General features: G+C 48.3%; 1 protein-coding gene across 1 annotated transcript in view; it reads right to left on the reverse strand.

Annotated features, from left to right (window-relative positions):
- Positions 1 to 11,864, reverse strand: part of FBLN7 (fibulin 7) — a 48,482-nt gene extending 36,618 nt beyond the window's left edge. The window contains exon 1 of the mRNA XM_003277673.3: positions 11,714 to 11,864. Coding sequence (XP_003277721.1) covers positions 11,714 to 11,788 — 75 coding nt within the window. The 5' untranslated portion in view covers positions 11,789 to 11,864. The remainder of the gene's footprint in view (positions 1 to 11,713) is intronic.
- Positions 11,865 to 16,036: the final 4,172 nt, after the last annotated feature.

The raw sequence follows: 16,036 nt of genomic DNA on the forward strand, positions 1-16,036 counted from the left end.
TGCTTTTGGGATTTAACGCAATATGAATATAGAAGGGAGAGAAAGTTTGGTAGATAAAAAGGAATCAAAGAAGGCAGCAATGAAAAACAAATACATTCTGTCAGCTCCATGGTGAGGAGTTTCCCTTTATTCTCAGGGGCGAGGAGACTTGTTGTGGGGTATAGGCAGGGGCGTGATGCACCCCAGCCTCTGACCTCTGTTTTTGGGAAATACAGATTTTACAAAAGCAAGTGAGGATGCAGGGAGGGGAGATGCAACAGGACTGCCATGGTACAGGAGAGGATAATTTCTGTTGCACCACTGCCGACCCACTCAGAAACACTTGGGATTTTCCCCTAGAGAGAGTAGGAAAATCGGAAAACACACCCCACTTTTTATTTAGCCATCATCACCATCCATGTTAGTTACTCCAAGAATAAAGACTCCAAGACCCAGGACCCTGACAATGTGCTCAGGCACACCGCCATCATTTGATCCTTCCCTTCCCGTTTGCCCACGGAATCCAGCGGAATCCAGTCCCTCTCACCGCGAACCTCCCCAAGCTATATCCACCTCGGGACCTTGGCACTGGCTGGGTCCTCTGCCCAGGGAATCTGCCCCCAGGTCCTCTAGAGTTGAGTCCTCTAGAGTTGTCTTTCTACTTCGACTTAGAAGTCCCCTCCTTAGAGAGCTCCCTACCTGCTTGCTTAACCTGGAGTAGCTCGTGGCCACCCTCCAATGCAGCACCCTGCTTAGGCAATCGTTGGCCCTCTGATACTTTTCTAATTTGTCTGGTTTTTCTCTTCGTGCTTGGTGAGCTAAGTGGCAGTGGGGACTGTGTCAGCTGCATCTTTCTCTCTCCTGTCACGTATTTAACATTTGTTATGGACCTGGTCTTTGAATATTATTCATTTTTTTCAACTATGACCCCATGAGATGGGAATGTCTATTATCTCCACTGTTCAGAGGAAGAAATTGATTTACAAGGGGCAGGAACTTGCCCCAGATCAGTCAACCAGGAAGGATCCGAGCCAAGACCAAGCCAGGCCTGGGAGTCTTCACCACCTGCTATGCTGCCTCAGGCCCTGCTGCCTCCCAGAACAGCATCTTTCCTGTGCTAGCCTCTCAGGACATAGTTGTGGGATGAGCACATTATCTTACTAGTTAGATTCTTTTTGTCATGCAATCAGAGAAAAGGCCTAGATTGCAGGATGACTGAGGTGATACTGACCCATTCAGGTGATACTAAGATGTTTGTATGTTTTTACACTACAGTCTGATGCTTCTCTGGATGCATTTTTTTTTCCTTCTGGTACTGCAGAGACCCCTGTCTTGGAGCTCAGTGGTCCTCTGTCTTTGTTCAAATCAGCCCGGGATTCATCCGATGCTCTCAGCTCCCCAAGGGCAGTTGAGGCTTTCTGGACAATGCAACCAGTTGCTGGTCTTGCTCTCTGACCCTAGCCCCTCCAGAGATGGGGTGAGCATGGGGAAGGGCTGCTCCAGAGCTCATAGTCCCCTCCCCTTCCGTCTAAGGTCCAGAGGGAACTGATCTCCAGCAGAGGGGGAGATGTCTCAGATAGTGGCCAACCAGATGGCAAGAGGAGGGCCAAGCATGGCTCGGGGACTTTCCAGTTCCCTCCCAGTCATCACCAATATCCCCCATGCCTCTGGTCTTTGCTGTGAACAACTGTCATGTCTCAATCTTAGTACTTAGGCACCCAGCCCCACGCTGAGTTCCTTGGGTCTCACTTCCCATCGAGGCTGCCTCCTTTGAGAGATTCTGGTGCCCAGAGAGGAAGATGTTTTCCTATATACAGGAGAGGAGATGATTACTTCCTTGAGATACACATTTTACTTACTTGAGTTACAAATTGTACTTGAGACTTGTGCAAATGGATGGGTTTGGGTCCAGTCAAATTATGGGTGCTTGTTTTTTCTTTAACAAAAATGTGTGTCATGTCCTTATTTTAGGTTTCAGGCAGTTACTGAAGAGCATGGAAAGTCCTGGCAGGGAGTTTGAAAGGATAAAGAAAGTTCAACCCACCCTGGGAGTCTTCCCTGGAGCCCCAGGGCTGCACAAACCCTTGCCCCTGTGGCTCAGGGGAGAGCGGCCAGCACAGATAGGCCTTTGTCAACAGCTGTGCCCAAACAATGGACCCTGAGCCTGGCACAGCTGGCTGAGAGGCAGGTCTGAGCCAGCATATGGAGGGAGGGCTGGTACCCAAAGGGAAGGGGAGCAGCTTCAAAGGCATCTGGCTTGATCTGCCTGGAATCAAGTCTAGTGCCAAATAGGATTCCCCAGGGTGAGCAGACCTGGGAGGACATCCGTTCCTGATTGAAAGACTCCAGGCTAGCCCAAGAAACCACTGAACTGGCTGGCCATGTCTCCTTTCCCAGTGGGCCATGGTGTGGACCAGACCCTTTACACTCACTGCCCAATGCCCCCAGGGCCAGAAATGACCCCAAGGGAGCAAGGAGACTTCCATTCTCCTCTGCAATCGGGGCTGCCCTTGACAGGACATAGATCTCATTCTTGAATGTGCCAGGGAGAAGTGGAGGCTGCTAGAGAAAGCAGAAGATGCCAGGAGGACCTCCTCATCACCACCCTGCCCTGATTCCACCCATTTGTCTAAACACAGGTGCCTGTGGGAGTAAGTCTCTTGGTCACTATGATGGAGGATTTGCAAAAATCACCCCAGGTCTTCCTCCCTGTGCCAACACCATATCATATGCAAGGAGACTCTGCTCTCTTTTCATCAAAAAGGAAGTCTGTTCTCCCACCTTTCATATCTGGGCTGGACTTGTGGCTTGCTTTGGCCAACAGGATGCAGTGGAAGTCATGCTCCAGTTCCAAGGCTGGGTCTCAAGAAGTCTGTGAGCTTCTGCTCAGTCTTGGTGCTCTACGACCACCATCACCACCACCACAACCACCATGAGAAAAGCCCCAGCTAGCCTCCTGGAGGATGAGAGGCCTCATGGAGCAGAGCCTGCATGCACCAGATGAGCTGCCCTAGACCAACCAGCCCCAGCTAGCTCGGCAGCTGACTACAGACAAACGAGCAAGGCCAGTCCAGATGAGCTGAGTCTGGCCCTGACTAGCACAGCAGACCAGCTGAGCTTGGCTCAAATTGCTACCCTGGCCTGCCAACTTCAGATCCAGAGCTTCTCTCTTAAAATCAAAGCAAGATCACTGTCTGTTTTGTTCCCAGTGCCTGGGCCATTGTAGGCAGCAAATATCTGTTTTATGAAATACCTCATTTTAGATAGCGGTATTTATCTCAGCTCAATAGATCTGAATGATTCACCAGCCCCTGCTGTTTCAGCTCATCTTCATGTATTAGTATTAAAATCTCTACTTCAGGGTTAGTGAACACTCCTGGTGCTACGATGAGGGCAGATAGCCCTGTCAATCATGGTGTCCTTTCATGCCAAGCTCTGGAGTGACTGAGGAGCCATCTCAACCTGGACTCCAGGCAGTCCCAGGCAATCGATCCGAATCGGCAGCTAAATTGACACTGATGGGCTGACTTCCCAGGCTACGCTAGGCCAGAAAGGAGCAAGCTTTTGTTTTCGTTTTTCAACCCTTCAGCTCATTTTTTTTTTTTTTTCTCAGACCGACCAAGAAATAAGTCTCAAGTCCTCCTCCAGCGCGAGGTCTTGATTTTCTCTGGGAAGTCAGCGGGGAGGAGAGCTGGCGGGCAGTGAGTCGGAGAGAGCGCGGGTCAGCTTTCCTCCTCTCACTTCCTCCTCTGGCCTTGCTCCCAACTGTAGGATTCAGCCACCACTTTTTTTGGCCACAGCAGACCCCCCACCTACGACCTGGGATCATGATGCTACTGTTGGCTGCTTAAAAGTTTCCGTGTAGAAAAAGTGTGATATCTACTGTAGGCAAGTGATTTGACAAGCCCAGCAATAATGAGTTAAAAATCATTTTCCTAAGGATGGGTTCAAAAAAATAAGGGAGTAAGCCAAAGAAAGAGGAAGACATGTGATCTCAAAAATGTAGACTCCAGCTCAGGACAGCAGAGAGACTCTCTCCCAAAGCCCCTGTGTAGCCGCAGGGCCACGAGCCCAGGGAGGGCAGCAGCAAGGCGGGAGCTGAATGCAGAGAGGCCGGGGGGAGTCTGGGCTCCAGGGACAAGCAGCCCTGGCAGAACACTGACTGGGAAGGAAATCCTGGAAACAATTGTGCTTGTGTAGACGGCCGACTGAGGCAAAAGGGAATAAACTCTAGGAAAATTAAAAAGTTACACAAGAAAGGAAATTAATCATAGGGGACTACTTGGCTCTGTAGTGGATTATTGAACAAAGCACTCATCTGTCATTAGAGGAGATCAATTGTGTAGAAATGCGGAGTGGTCCTCAGAGTATTTAGAAGTAGGTGCCTCAAGAGAGAGGTGCTATGGACCAATTTCTTGAAAGATACAAACTACCAAAACTCACCCCAGGGAAGAAAAATTGCTAACCTAAATAGCTCTGTATCTAAGAAATTGAATTCATAGTTAAAACTTTCCAGAAGTCTCCAGGCCCACATGGTTTCATTGGTAAATTCTACCAGACATTTCAAGAACTGGCACCAATTCTGCACCATCTCTTCCAGAAGACAGAAAATCCACCTTATTAACAGACTAAAGAAAAACCACAGGACCATATCAAGTGAAGTAGAAAAAAAGCATGTGAAAAAATTCAATGTCCATTCATAATAAGTATTGTATCAAACTAGGACAAGAAGGAAACCTTAGCCAGACAAACGACACCTACAAAATACCTACAGCCAGAACCATACTTAATGTTGAAAAAACGAATCCTTTCTTCCTAAGTTCTAGCACAAGGCAAGAATGTTCGCTTTCCTGTTAAAAATTGTACTTGAAATTTTAGTCCATGTAATAAGGCTGAATACATAAATAAATGACACATACATTAGAAAGGAAGAAATAAAACTGCTCCAATACATAGATGACAGTCCATGTAAAAAACCCCAGGAAATGTATTTTTTAAAATTCCCTGTAAATAATGATTGAGTTCCACAAGGTCACAAGATACAAGGTCAATGCAGAAAAGCCCGTTGGATTTCTCCATACTGGGGATATCCATTTGGAAATGAATTTTTAAAAGAACTATGTAAAATAGCTTCAAAAATGAAATAATTAGATATAAGTCTAACACAGCATGTTTGTGTTGAAAACTAAAACTATATATATACTGATGAAAGAAATCAAAGAATATCTAAATAAGTAGAAAGACATTTTGTGTTCACAGATTGGAAGACTCAATACATTTAAGATGCCAATTCTCCTCTAATTGATCTATAGATTTAATGCAATCCCAATACAAATTCCAGTAGTTTCTTCTTGTTGTTGTTGTTTTTGAGACAGAGTTTCGCTCTTGTTGCCCAGGCTGGAGTGCCATGGCGCGATCTCAGCTCATGGCTCACTGCAATCTCTGCCTCCCGGGTTCAAGCAATTCTCCTGCCTCAGCCTCCCGAGTAGCTGGGATTATAGGCATGTGCCATCACACCTGGTTAATTAGGTATTTTTAGTAGAGACGGGGTTTCACCATGTTTGCCAGGCTGGTCTCGGACTCCTGACCTCAGGTGGTCTGCCCACCTTGCCCTCCCAAAGTGCTGGGATTATAGGTGTGAGCCACAGTGCCCGGCCCAGTAGAATTTCTTATAGACATAGACAACTGATTCTGAAATGTTAATGGAAAGGCAAAGAAACTAGAATAGCCAAAGGAATTTTGAAAAGGAATAATAAATTTGGAGGACTCACTTCACTCAATTTTAAGACTTACTGTAAAGCTACAGTAATCAAGATAAGTGTGTTATTGGCAGAAATTGCTCCATACATGTATGATGAACGATTTTTGACAAAGTTGCTAAGGCAAATGTGCGAATCAGCAGTCTTTCAACAACAAATGATGTTGGAACAATTGGATATCCATATGAAAAAGTGGCCCTCACCATGAATCTCACGCCTTATTTTTAAAAAGTAACTCAACATGGATCATAATAAAAATGTAAAACTATAAAAATTTTAGAAGAAAATTTTCATGACCTGAGGTTAGGCCAAGAGTGCTTAGACTTGACACCCAAAACACAATCCATAAAATAAAAAATTGATAAACTAAACTTCACTAAAATTTAAAATTTTGCTCTGCAAAAGTCACTGTTAAGCTACAAACTGAGAGAAAATATTTATAACTCACATATCCAAAAAAGGCCTTGTATTTAGAATATATAAAGAGTGCTCAGAATTTATTAAAAACAACCAAGGTTTGCCTGTAATCCCAAATACTCCAGAAGCTGAGGCAGGAGGGTCGCTTGAGCCCAGTGATTCCATGGCTGGCCTGGGCAACATAGAAAGACTCCGTCTCAAAAAGTGAAAAGAAAGAAAAAGAAACAAACAATTTTTTAAATGGGCAGAAGGCTCGAACAGACGTTTTGCCCAATAGACTATTTGGCAAATAACCACATGAAGAGATGTCCAGTGTCATTAGTCATTAGGGAAATGGAAATTAAAACCACAATGAGATACCACTACATACTTACTAGAATGACTTGGAGACAAACAAATCAACCTGAGAGCTCTAAGTGCTGGTAAGGATGCAGTGTAGTGAGGTCTTTCATAAATGTAAAGTGGTAAAACTAATACAGAATATAGTTGGGCAGTTTCTTACAAAGTTAAACACACATTTGCCATATGACCCAGCAATCCCACTCCCAGGTATTTGCCCATAAGAAATGAAAATACATTCACATGAAAAGCATATGTGAATGCTTATACCAGCTGTATTCACAATTGCCCAAAACTGGAATGACACCACAGGTGGGTGTTGTTCAGTGGGTGAACCAATAAACAGTAGAGGCCGGGCACGGTGGCTCACGCCTGTAATCCCAACACTTTGGGAGGCCAAGGCGGGCGGATCACAAGGTCAAGAGATAGAGACCATCCTGGCTAACACGGCGAAACCCCGTCTCTACTAAAAATACAAAAATTAGCTGGGCATGATGGCAGGAGCCTGTAATCCCAGCTACTCTCGGAAGGCTGAGGCAGGAGAATCGCTTGAACCCGGGAGGCGGAGGTTGCAGTGAGCCAAGATGGCGCCATTGCACTCCAGCCTGGCAACAGAGCAAGACTCTGTCTCAAAAACAAAACAAAACAAAACAAAAACAAAGAAAAACAAACAGTAGTACACCCACACCACGGAGCCCCACTCAGCAATAAAAAGGAGCCTGGCCGGGCATGGTGGCTGATGCCTGTAATCCCAGCACTTTGGGAGGCCGAGGCGGGTGGATCACCTGAGGGCAGGAGTTTGGGACCAGCCTCACCAAACGTGGTGAAACCCCATCTCTAGTAAAAAATACAAAAATTAGCCAGGCATGGTGGCGAGCACCTGTAATCCCAGCTAGTTGGGAGGCTAAGGCAGGAAAATCACTTGAACCTGGGAGGCGGAGGTGGCAGTGAGCCAAGATCACGCCACTGCACTCCAGCCTGAGTGACAGAGCAAGACTCCATCTCAAAAAAAAAAAAAAAAAAGAAAGAAAAAAAAGAAAACGAAAACAAAAGCAAAAACAAAAAGGAGCCTGTGGCTTGGGTGATTCTTAGATGCATTATACGAAGTTAACCCTTTTCTCATTTAGAAACAAAAAAGTGCAGCTTGCTGCCAGTGCTCATTTAATTTTACAGAAACATGCTCTTTGAAGCTGAAGCAAATCTGAATGATTTTCAGTGTGAAAATAAAATATAAAAACTGTTCTTGTAGTTATTTCTAAGCAGAACTAACATCAGAATTGTCTGAATCATCAAAATCATCTATTTTGGAAAAATCGGATGCATCAATTGAATCTTCGGCCAACAACTGTTCCAGAGCGATGTTAATATCACGCGTAGGAGTGCTATGTTTTCTAGGATTTGACATTTTCAGCGATCAAGAATTACTATATTTTGTAAATGGAAATACCACTACTAAGAACAGAATGCTATAAATAGAATGATGTCTGTTGTTTCCAAAGTTGATATACTAAGCAATGTGAAAATAATAAAAAAGAGATATTTTGTGACAAAGTCATCTGGGGGTAAATGCTGCAGCCACAAGCACTGCCCAACACATTCTCAGAGCAAATGAGATGAAAGAAACTACACCCAAAAGGCCATGTACTCTTTTCCATTTATATGACATTGTGGAGGCCGGGTGCGGTGACTCACACCTATAATCCCAGCACTTTAACGAGGCTGAGATGGGAGGATTGCCTGAGCCCAGGAGTTCGAGACCAGCCTAGGCAACATGGCAAAACCCTGTCTCTAAAACAAAATAAAATAAAAAATTGTATGACATGATGGAGAAGACAAAATTGTAACGATGAAGAATAGATAAGGGCTGCCAAGACTGGGGTGGGTAGAGGGTGTGACTTCAAAGAGCAGCATGATGTAGTTTTGGGGGCGGTGGAACTGTTCTGTATCCTGATTGTGGTGGTGGTTGCCACACATAGAATATAGTTCCATGGTTAAAATCATGAAATTATACATGAACAACATTTATTTTTATTTAATTATAAAAAGCAATGTATCAAATGGGAGGAGGAAACTAAAACAATGAACCTCTCATGGTGGAATTTGGAGACCTGTGACATCTGATCACAGGGAGAGGGTCAGGGAGGGAAGCCTGCTTAAACACCATAGCAGCTCCCCACACAGGCGAGTAGGTGGCTGGGAGCCTGCCTCCCCTGCCCACCCAGAGCTATTGTGGGCTGAAGGTGAAGTGCGAGATGATGGTTAGATATTTGTTCTGGTCTCCCCAACGAGGTGTTTCTCTTCCAGTGGGAAGGCCACAGGGTGGGCACAGTGTCCAGAAAGGGCTCCCGCTCTCTGCACACCCCATACTTCTCAGCCTCCCTTCCTTCCCCATGACCACCTGCTCTTCATCAGCCAGTGACAAAAATCTGCAAAGTGACTTGGGACAGATGTGCTGACCAGAGGGACACAGTGGATAGCCACAGAGGAGAGCAGGAGAGAGATGAGACTCCATCCCCGCAGGACCACTGCTCTGGACCCTGCAGCACACAGCCTCCTCTCCCCTGTAACACACACACAATCACAGAGACACAATCACAGGCACCAATACACAAAGACATGTGCATACCCAATCACACACACAGCACAGAAATGCACACACACATACACTTACCATCACACATACAATCACTCATTCACACAGACACATGCACACACAACCACAGGTACCAATGCAAAAAGGTGTGTACACACCACTACACACAGAGACACATACATCTATTGACACACACACACAAACACACACATACACTTATCATATTACCCTCGAGCTGTCTCCTAATACACAAAGCAAGCACATTTGCCAGCAAACAGGAACCCCAGACAGGGTTGTGGCCCACCCCCATGAGGAGCACCGCAGCCTCCATCCAGAGCTCCTTGGAGTTGCTATGTCAATGGGCCTTGGTCAAGGAATCCTGTCCTCAGTGCCTCCCACCTGACCCATCTCATCTCCTCCATGGCAAGATATGATCCTGTGGGCACAGTTCATTCTCCAAACTTGCTGAGTCTCCACCAGCCAACAACTCTTACTGGTGGGTTCAGGAGTCCTGGGGCTCACACCACTTTTAGGCCAGGTGGTTCCCTGCCCCTGGAACCCTATAGTGGGAATACAGGCAATAAACTTGAAACCTACCAAAATATATCATTACAAATGATGATCGGTACTATGCCAGAGCCCTTCAGGGGACCCAAACAGAAAATACAGGGGCAGAGAGAGGACTTGTTTAGAGTAGAGAGAGGTCTGGAAGGCCTCTGCAGAGGAGTACTTATTTGAGCAGAGACCCAAAACATGGAAGGAGTCAGGTAATGCTTGTTCCAGCATGCACCAGGCCCTGGGGCCTCCTTTATAATTCTCCCTTTAAGCTTGCCCAGACAGGGTTGAGGGTGAAGAAGGGGAGCCCCCTGGCCACATAGGACTGTGGGTGAAAGAGAGTCTCACTAGAATTTTTAAATGAACATCTGTGGGCAATCTCTTTTGTTCCCCTGCCCCTCACAAAGCACCCAAGACAGGTGTTTTGCAGCTAAAGACAGTAAGGTTTAGAGGATAAGAAACTTGAGAAAGCCTGGATGTGGCGGGACAGGGATTGGACCCAGAAGTTCCAGGTACAGAGTCTTAGTGAGCTCACTTTGCCTCTGCAGCAGCTGCAAACATGTGACAAGTGCTTCGGTCTCACCTGGTTTCTAGGTAACCTCGGGAGACAGGTGTTTACCTCATTCCCTGAGCAGCAAAGGTCACACAATGGCAGGGCCTGGTTCTCAAGCGTCTCATCACACATCCTGTCCACGCTGCCTCCTTGGAGCCTAGGCTGGGGAGCCGGCTTGGGGATGTACCCACCTATGTTTCTGGCACTGGGCTCAAGGTCTGAGGTGGGGTTTTATTTTGTTCTGTAACCTGCAAAGTTGGTAGGAGACCCTATTGCTCTGTTGGGTGGGTTTAGCATGTTTAGGCCCAAACTGGGCCTCTGCTGCCTGGTCACTGAGTATCTCCCTGTGGTGCCCCCTCACCACCTTCTGCACTAACATCACCACGTCTCGTCTGAGCCAAATTCTGCCTGCCTGGAATCCCTTCCTGCACCCCAGGGGCTTCTAGGTGGCCATGGGCATACCCATGGAAGTCAGTCTCCGGCCAGGGAGTATGGACAAGTGTCTGCAGGCAAGGAAGAAATCTTGGAGCCCAACAAGAGAGACTGGGTTTATTCTGCTCATTTCTGGTTGTGTGACCTTGAATACATCTCACCCTTCCTGGGCCTCAGTTTCATCATCTGCAAAATGGGGGTAACAGGGTTGCTCCGGGAATGAAGTGACTGGAAGATATCCTGCAGGGAGCCTGAGATGCAGCAGGCACTCGGAAGCGTGTGCAGGCTCTCCGCTGCCCACTGCTGTTGGTATTCTGCGGGTACCGGGTCGGCAGTCCATGGCCAGGCCCCTCACCCTGGCTTGCCAGGGCTACTCTGCTGGATGTGGGTTCTGGACTCGGCAATTCAAGTTCTCGCCTTAATTTTAAAAATCAGTTGCTAATGGTTAATATAAAAGCGAATCTGGTCAAGTATTAAACAAATAAATCCGGTGAGATTCGAACAAATGCCAATGGCAAGAAGAGAAAAATTAAACAGCAAGTCGCCTGTATATGTGTTTAAGAAAATGTAGTCCCACATCCAGGGCCTCGCCGACTCAGGAAGGGACTGCTACAGAAACCTCCCGGGCCACCTCTGCCTTGGAAATGCCACAAACTGCTAAGAAAGTCCTATGAGTGTTCTAATATTTCGGTTGGAAATTTAAATGTCGGAGTTTGGAGGGCGGGGACATTCTCTAAGCTAATTGGGTGACCCGGAGCTCTTATGGAGACCCAAGAAAGACCAGTGTCTCGTAAATCCCTGAGAAATCTTCCTCCTACCGGCGGTTCTCACGCGGAGCCCTCTCCCACAATGGACCGACGCTTTCGCTCCCCAGCCCGGGTCCTCCCAGGCGCCCGGCCCGCGATGCATCTGAGATGACAGATAGGGGACCCTGCACCTCTCTCTGAAAACTGAACCCCAGCCCAGGCATCGCCCCAAGCTTTCAACCCAGGCATCCGAGTGGAAAGTGGCAAGCCCAGGTCTCCCAGCCTTGGTGCTGCCTCCCCTGCGCGCGGGACAGGGGAGAGAGGCGGGAGGGACACTGACCTGGGAAGCCCGCGGCTCGGGGCAGGCGAGGATCAGGAGCAGAAGGAAGAGCGCGCGCGGAGAGCTGGGCACCATCTTGCCAATCGGAATCCTGCTGCTTGGGAGGGGGAAATAACTTTGTTTGCCTCCCCTGCCGAGTTTGTCCCAGCGATGCGGCAGCCGCCCCTGCAGGGTGCGGGGCGCCGCGCGGCCCGGGGGCGGCTGGGGCAGGGAGGGAGGCAGGAGGCCCCCGAGCGCGGTGCGTCCCGCGGGGATCGGCGCCGCCCGGCCCTTGCTAGGGTCCAGGTGCGCGGTGCACCGGACCCTGGAGCAGCGCGGCCACGAGCGTCCGCAGCTGCCCGCACTAGACAGTCCGGGCGAGGCGGGGAGGCGCCAGCCCCTTGGCTAAGGCCGAAGGAGGAGGGGCTGCCCGGCCAGGAATGCGCCTGGGAGCGCGCCCAACCCGCGCGTCTCTCCTAGGAGGCGAGCGCGGGCACCCTCAGGGCCTGGCAGGGGTGGGCGGCCAATGCCCCGCCTACGTGCGGGTGACTGGAAGCCCACCCTGGGCAGGTTCACTCCTGACTGTCCCATTTCCCAACCAAGTAGACTGAGGCTCAGTCACTAAGGACAAGTGGCAGAACAGAAACCCAAACCCAGGTCTGTCCTACTTCAAAGCCCACGCGACACCCTCCTCCCGACATTCCTAGAAGGGGACCACGAGATGGGCTTCATAAGCTTGACATGGGGTGGACTGAGTTCTCCATCTGAATAAACTAGTGTCCCTTTAAATAATGCAATGGGGGTGTGAGAACACGCAAGCACAGTGAGTAGATACACAGTGATACAGTGAGGGGATCTACAGCCCTTCTGATTCACCGTCCTCCTTGCTCAAGGGAAGGAGAAACTCAGTTTAAATCGGAGGTCAGGTTCTAGAACATTGCATGCCTTGCTAAAGTTGCATGCCTTGCCGGCCAGGAAGTGCCAGGCCGGCATGAGCAGTCTGAAGTCCCCAGCCATCAGGGCTGTGGTACAACCAGATGCCTCAGACCTGAGCTCCCAGAAGGCATGACTGACGTTCTTCCTGGAAGGTTTTCTGAAGGCAGTCACTGCAGATGTCCTGGGACACACAAGTCTGGTCAAGCCCCAGATCTCTTTTTCCTCTTCCACATTTCACTTTGTTGAGCACACTCAGAGCTCAGGGAATGGAGAGCCCAGAAGACTGCGACCGCAGAGCAGGAGGTGTTTCCCAGCAGAGGCCAGAAAGGAAAGTTGGAGTCTTGGCTTAGTCCTTTCAAACTGCTATAGCAAAATACCGTAAACTGAGTGGCTTATAAACAATAGAACGTATTTCTCACAGTTCTGGAGGCTGGGAGGTCCAAGATCAAGGTGCCAACAGATTAGGTGTTTGGCAAGGGCCAGAGTTCTGGTTCCCAGGTCCTCACAGGGGCAAAGCAGCTCTCTGGGGCCTCTTTTCTGAGGGCACTAATCCCAATTGTGAGGGCTCTGCACTCATGACCTAGTCACCTCCCAAAGGTCCCACCTCCTAATGCCATCATCTTGGGAATGAGGTTTCCAACATATAAATTTAGGGGAGACACCAACATTCAGAACCTAGCCAGTGCCCCAAAAAGCAGGGGACATGGTTTAGGCTGGCCTCCTGGGCATCGGTTGCCCAGGAAATCCTACAGTGCTGCTCCCCCAACCTTCCCATGCAAAGGAGGTGGAACGGGACCCATGTAAACTTTTTTTTTCTTTGAGACAGAGTCTTGCTCTGTTGCCCAGGCTGGAGTGCAGTGGCCTGATCTCAGCTCACTGCAGCCTTGCCTCCCTGGTTCAAGTGATTCTCCTGCCTCAGCCTCCCAAGTAGCTGGGGCTACAGGCATGCACCACCACGCCTAGCTAATTTTTGTATTTTTAGTAGAGACAGGTTTTCACCATGTTGGCCAGGCTTGTCTTGAACTCCTGACCTCAAATGACCCACCCGCCTCAGCCTCCCAAAGTGCTGGGATTATAGGTGTGAGCCACTGCAGCCCGCAAGGGATCCATGTAATCTTATTTTGCATTCCTGGTTGAACATCCTGAAGAGAGACATGGTCATACCCCTGCTTCTCCCTATCCGGGTGGAGAGGATGGGACAGCATGGCCCAATCCAGGGCAGCCTGTGGAGATTGTGGTTTTCTGCCTCGATCTCTCGTGTGTTTGCTGTCTATACCAAGAGCCAGTGCCCTGCTCCCTCTCTGTCTCTCTATCCTCTGCCCTATCCTTGCAAAGTTTCCTCCTGGTCAGCGTGGCTGCATTTATTAATATTTTGTGTCCTATCCCACCTTGTGTTTACATGGCGACCTTCTCTGGAAGGCCAGCTGTTCTGGCTCTCAGCCTTGTTCTGGCTATGCGCTGGGAACCAGACATTGGGCAGATGCAAGCAAGCCTTCTTTTCTCTTCTCCTGCCCTTTCTGTGGAGTCATAAAGCTGGAAGAGATTCTTGATTTCACAGATGAAGAAGCTGAATCGGGGCATGGTTGACTGACTTGCCCAAGGAATGCAAACTCTGGTCTCAAGATCCCCCTCCCAGAGCAGTGCTGTTTCTAGGACAGACTACCTTTGACTTTATCCCACCTTTCATTTTAGGGCTACTATGTTGCTTATATTAAATATATGATCACAGCATTTCAGGAATTTTATTTACAGAAATAGGGGGGTTTTCCGTTTTTTTTTTTTTCTTGTTTTTTGTTTTCTTGGGTTTTTGCTTTTGTTTTTACTTTTCAAATATTTCTAAGTTTCAACAGGATTTTTTTTCCCTATGTAATTATTTCTATTTGTTACCCTTTCCCTATGGCTGCCTTCCCTCTAAGTGTTCTGGCATCCTGTCTGAATGAACCTTCTGACTGCCCCAGCAGCACTGTCCTTTCTCTGTCTTTGTCCTCAGCTGCCCTGGATCTGCGGTAATCAAGGCAGAGCCTATCAAGTCCAGAACCTACCAAGGCTGTCTATAAGCAGACAGCCCATGAAAATCAGCTGGGTGCTCTACCTTTAAGCCCCCAACCCTCACCCTTAACTTAATACAATGGGCCTATCAGCCTTTTTTTTTTTTTTTTTTTTTTTTTTGAGACAGAGTCTCACTCTGTCGCCCAGGTGGAGTGCAGTGGCATGATCTCAGCTCACTGTAACCTCTGCTGCCTCACAGAGGCAATCTATTCTCCTGCCTCAGCCTCTCGAGTAGCTGGGATTACAGGCACCTGCCACCACGCCCAGCTCATTTTTGTATTTTTAGTAGAGACGGGGTTTCACCATCTTGGCCAGGCTGGTCTTGAACTTCTGACCTCGTGATCCACCCGCCTCGGCCTCCCAAAGTGCTGACATTATAGGCATAAGCCACCATGCCCGGCCCTTATCAGCTATTTTATTCCTCTATTTCCCCTCTATTTAGTTTTCAAGAGAATATTCTTGAGTTCAGTTGGGGGATTGGTTTGGTGGGGGTCAACATGTCTACAGAAAGTATTTTAAAAGTCTTTTGGTAAGATCAGTTGCCATCTCCTGGGATTCGTGCTCTGATGCATTCATGTTCTCTGTGTAACATAGGCATGCAGCCGGGCGCGGTGGCTCACGCTTGTAATCCCAGTACTTTGGGAGGCTGAGGCAGGTGGATCACGAGGTCAGGAGATCAAGACCACGGTGAAACCCCGTCTCTACTAAAAATACAAAAAAATTAGCCGGGCATGGTGGCGGGCACCTCTAGTCCCAGCTACTTGGAGAGGCTGAGGCAGGAGAATGGCGTGAACCCAGGAGGCGGAGCTTGCAGTGATCCGAGATTGCGCCACTGTACTCCAGCCTGGGCGACAGAGCGAGACTCTGTCTCAAAAACAAACAAACAAAAAAAAAACAAAAAAAAAAAACAAAAAAAAAAACCATAGGCATGCAACACAAAATGGGAAGATTTGTTGTAGAAATCTGTGTTTAAGACCCCAGCAGAGGCCAGGTGTGGTGGTTCATGCATGTAATCCCAGCACTTTGGGAGCTGAGGCAGGCGGATCACTTGAGGTCAGGAGTTCGAGACCAGCCTGGCCAAGATGATGAAACCCTGTCTCTACTAAAAGTACAAAAATTAGCCGAGTGTGGTAGCAGGCAACTGTAATCCCAGCTACCTGGGAGGCTGAGGCAGGAGACTCACTTGAACATGGGAGGTGGAGGTTGCAATGAGCTAAGATTGTGCCACTGTACTCTGGCCTGGGCAACAGAGTGAGACTCCATCTAAAAAAAAAAAAAAAAGCCAGGTGTGGTGGCTCACACCTATAATCCCAGCATTTGGGAGGCTGAAGTGGGCGGATCACGAGGGCAGGAGATCGA

Source organism: Nomascus leucogenys, chromosome 14 (genome assembly GCF_006542625.1).
Source record: "Nomascus leucogenys isolate Asia chromosome 14, Asia_NLE_v1, whole genome shotgun sequence".
Classification (NCBI taxonomy): domain Eukaryota; kingdom Metazoa; phylum Chordata; class Mammalia; order Primates; family Hylobatidae; genus Nomascus; species Nomascus leucogenys.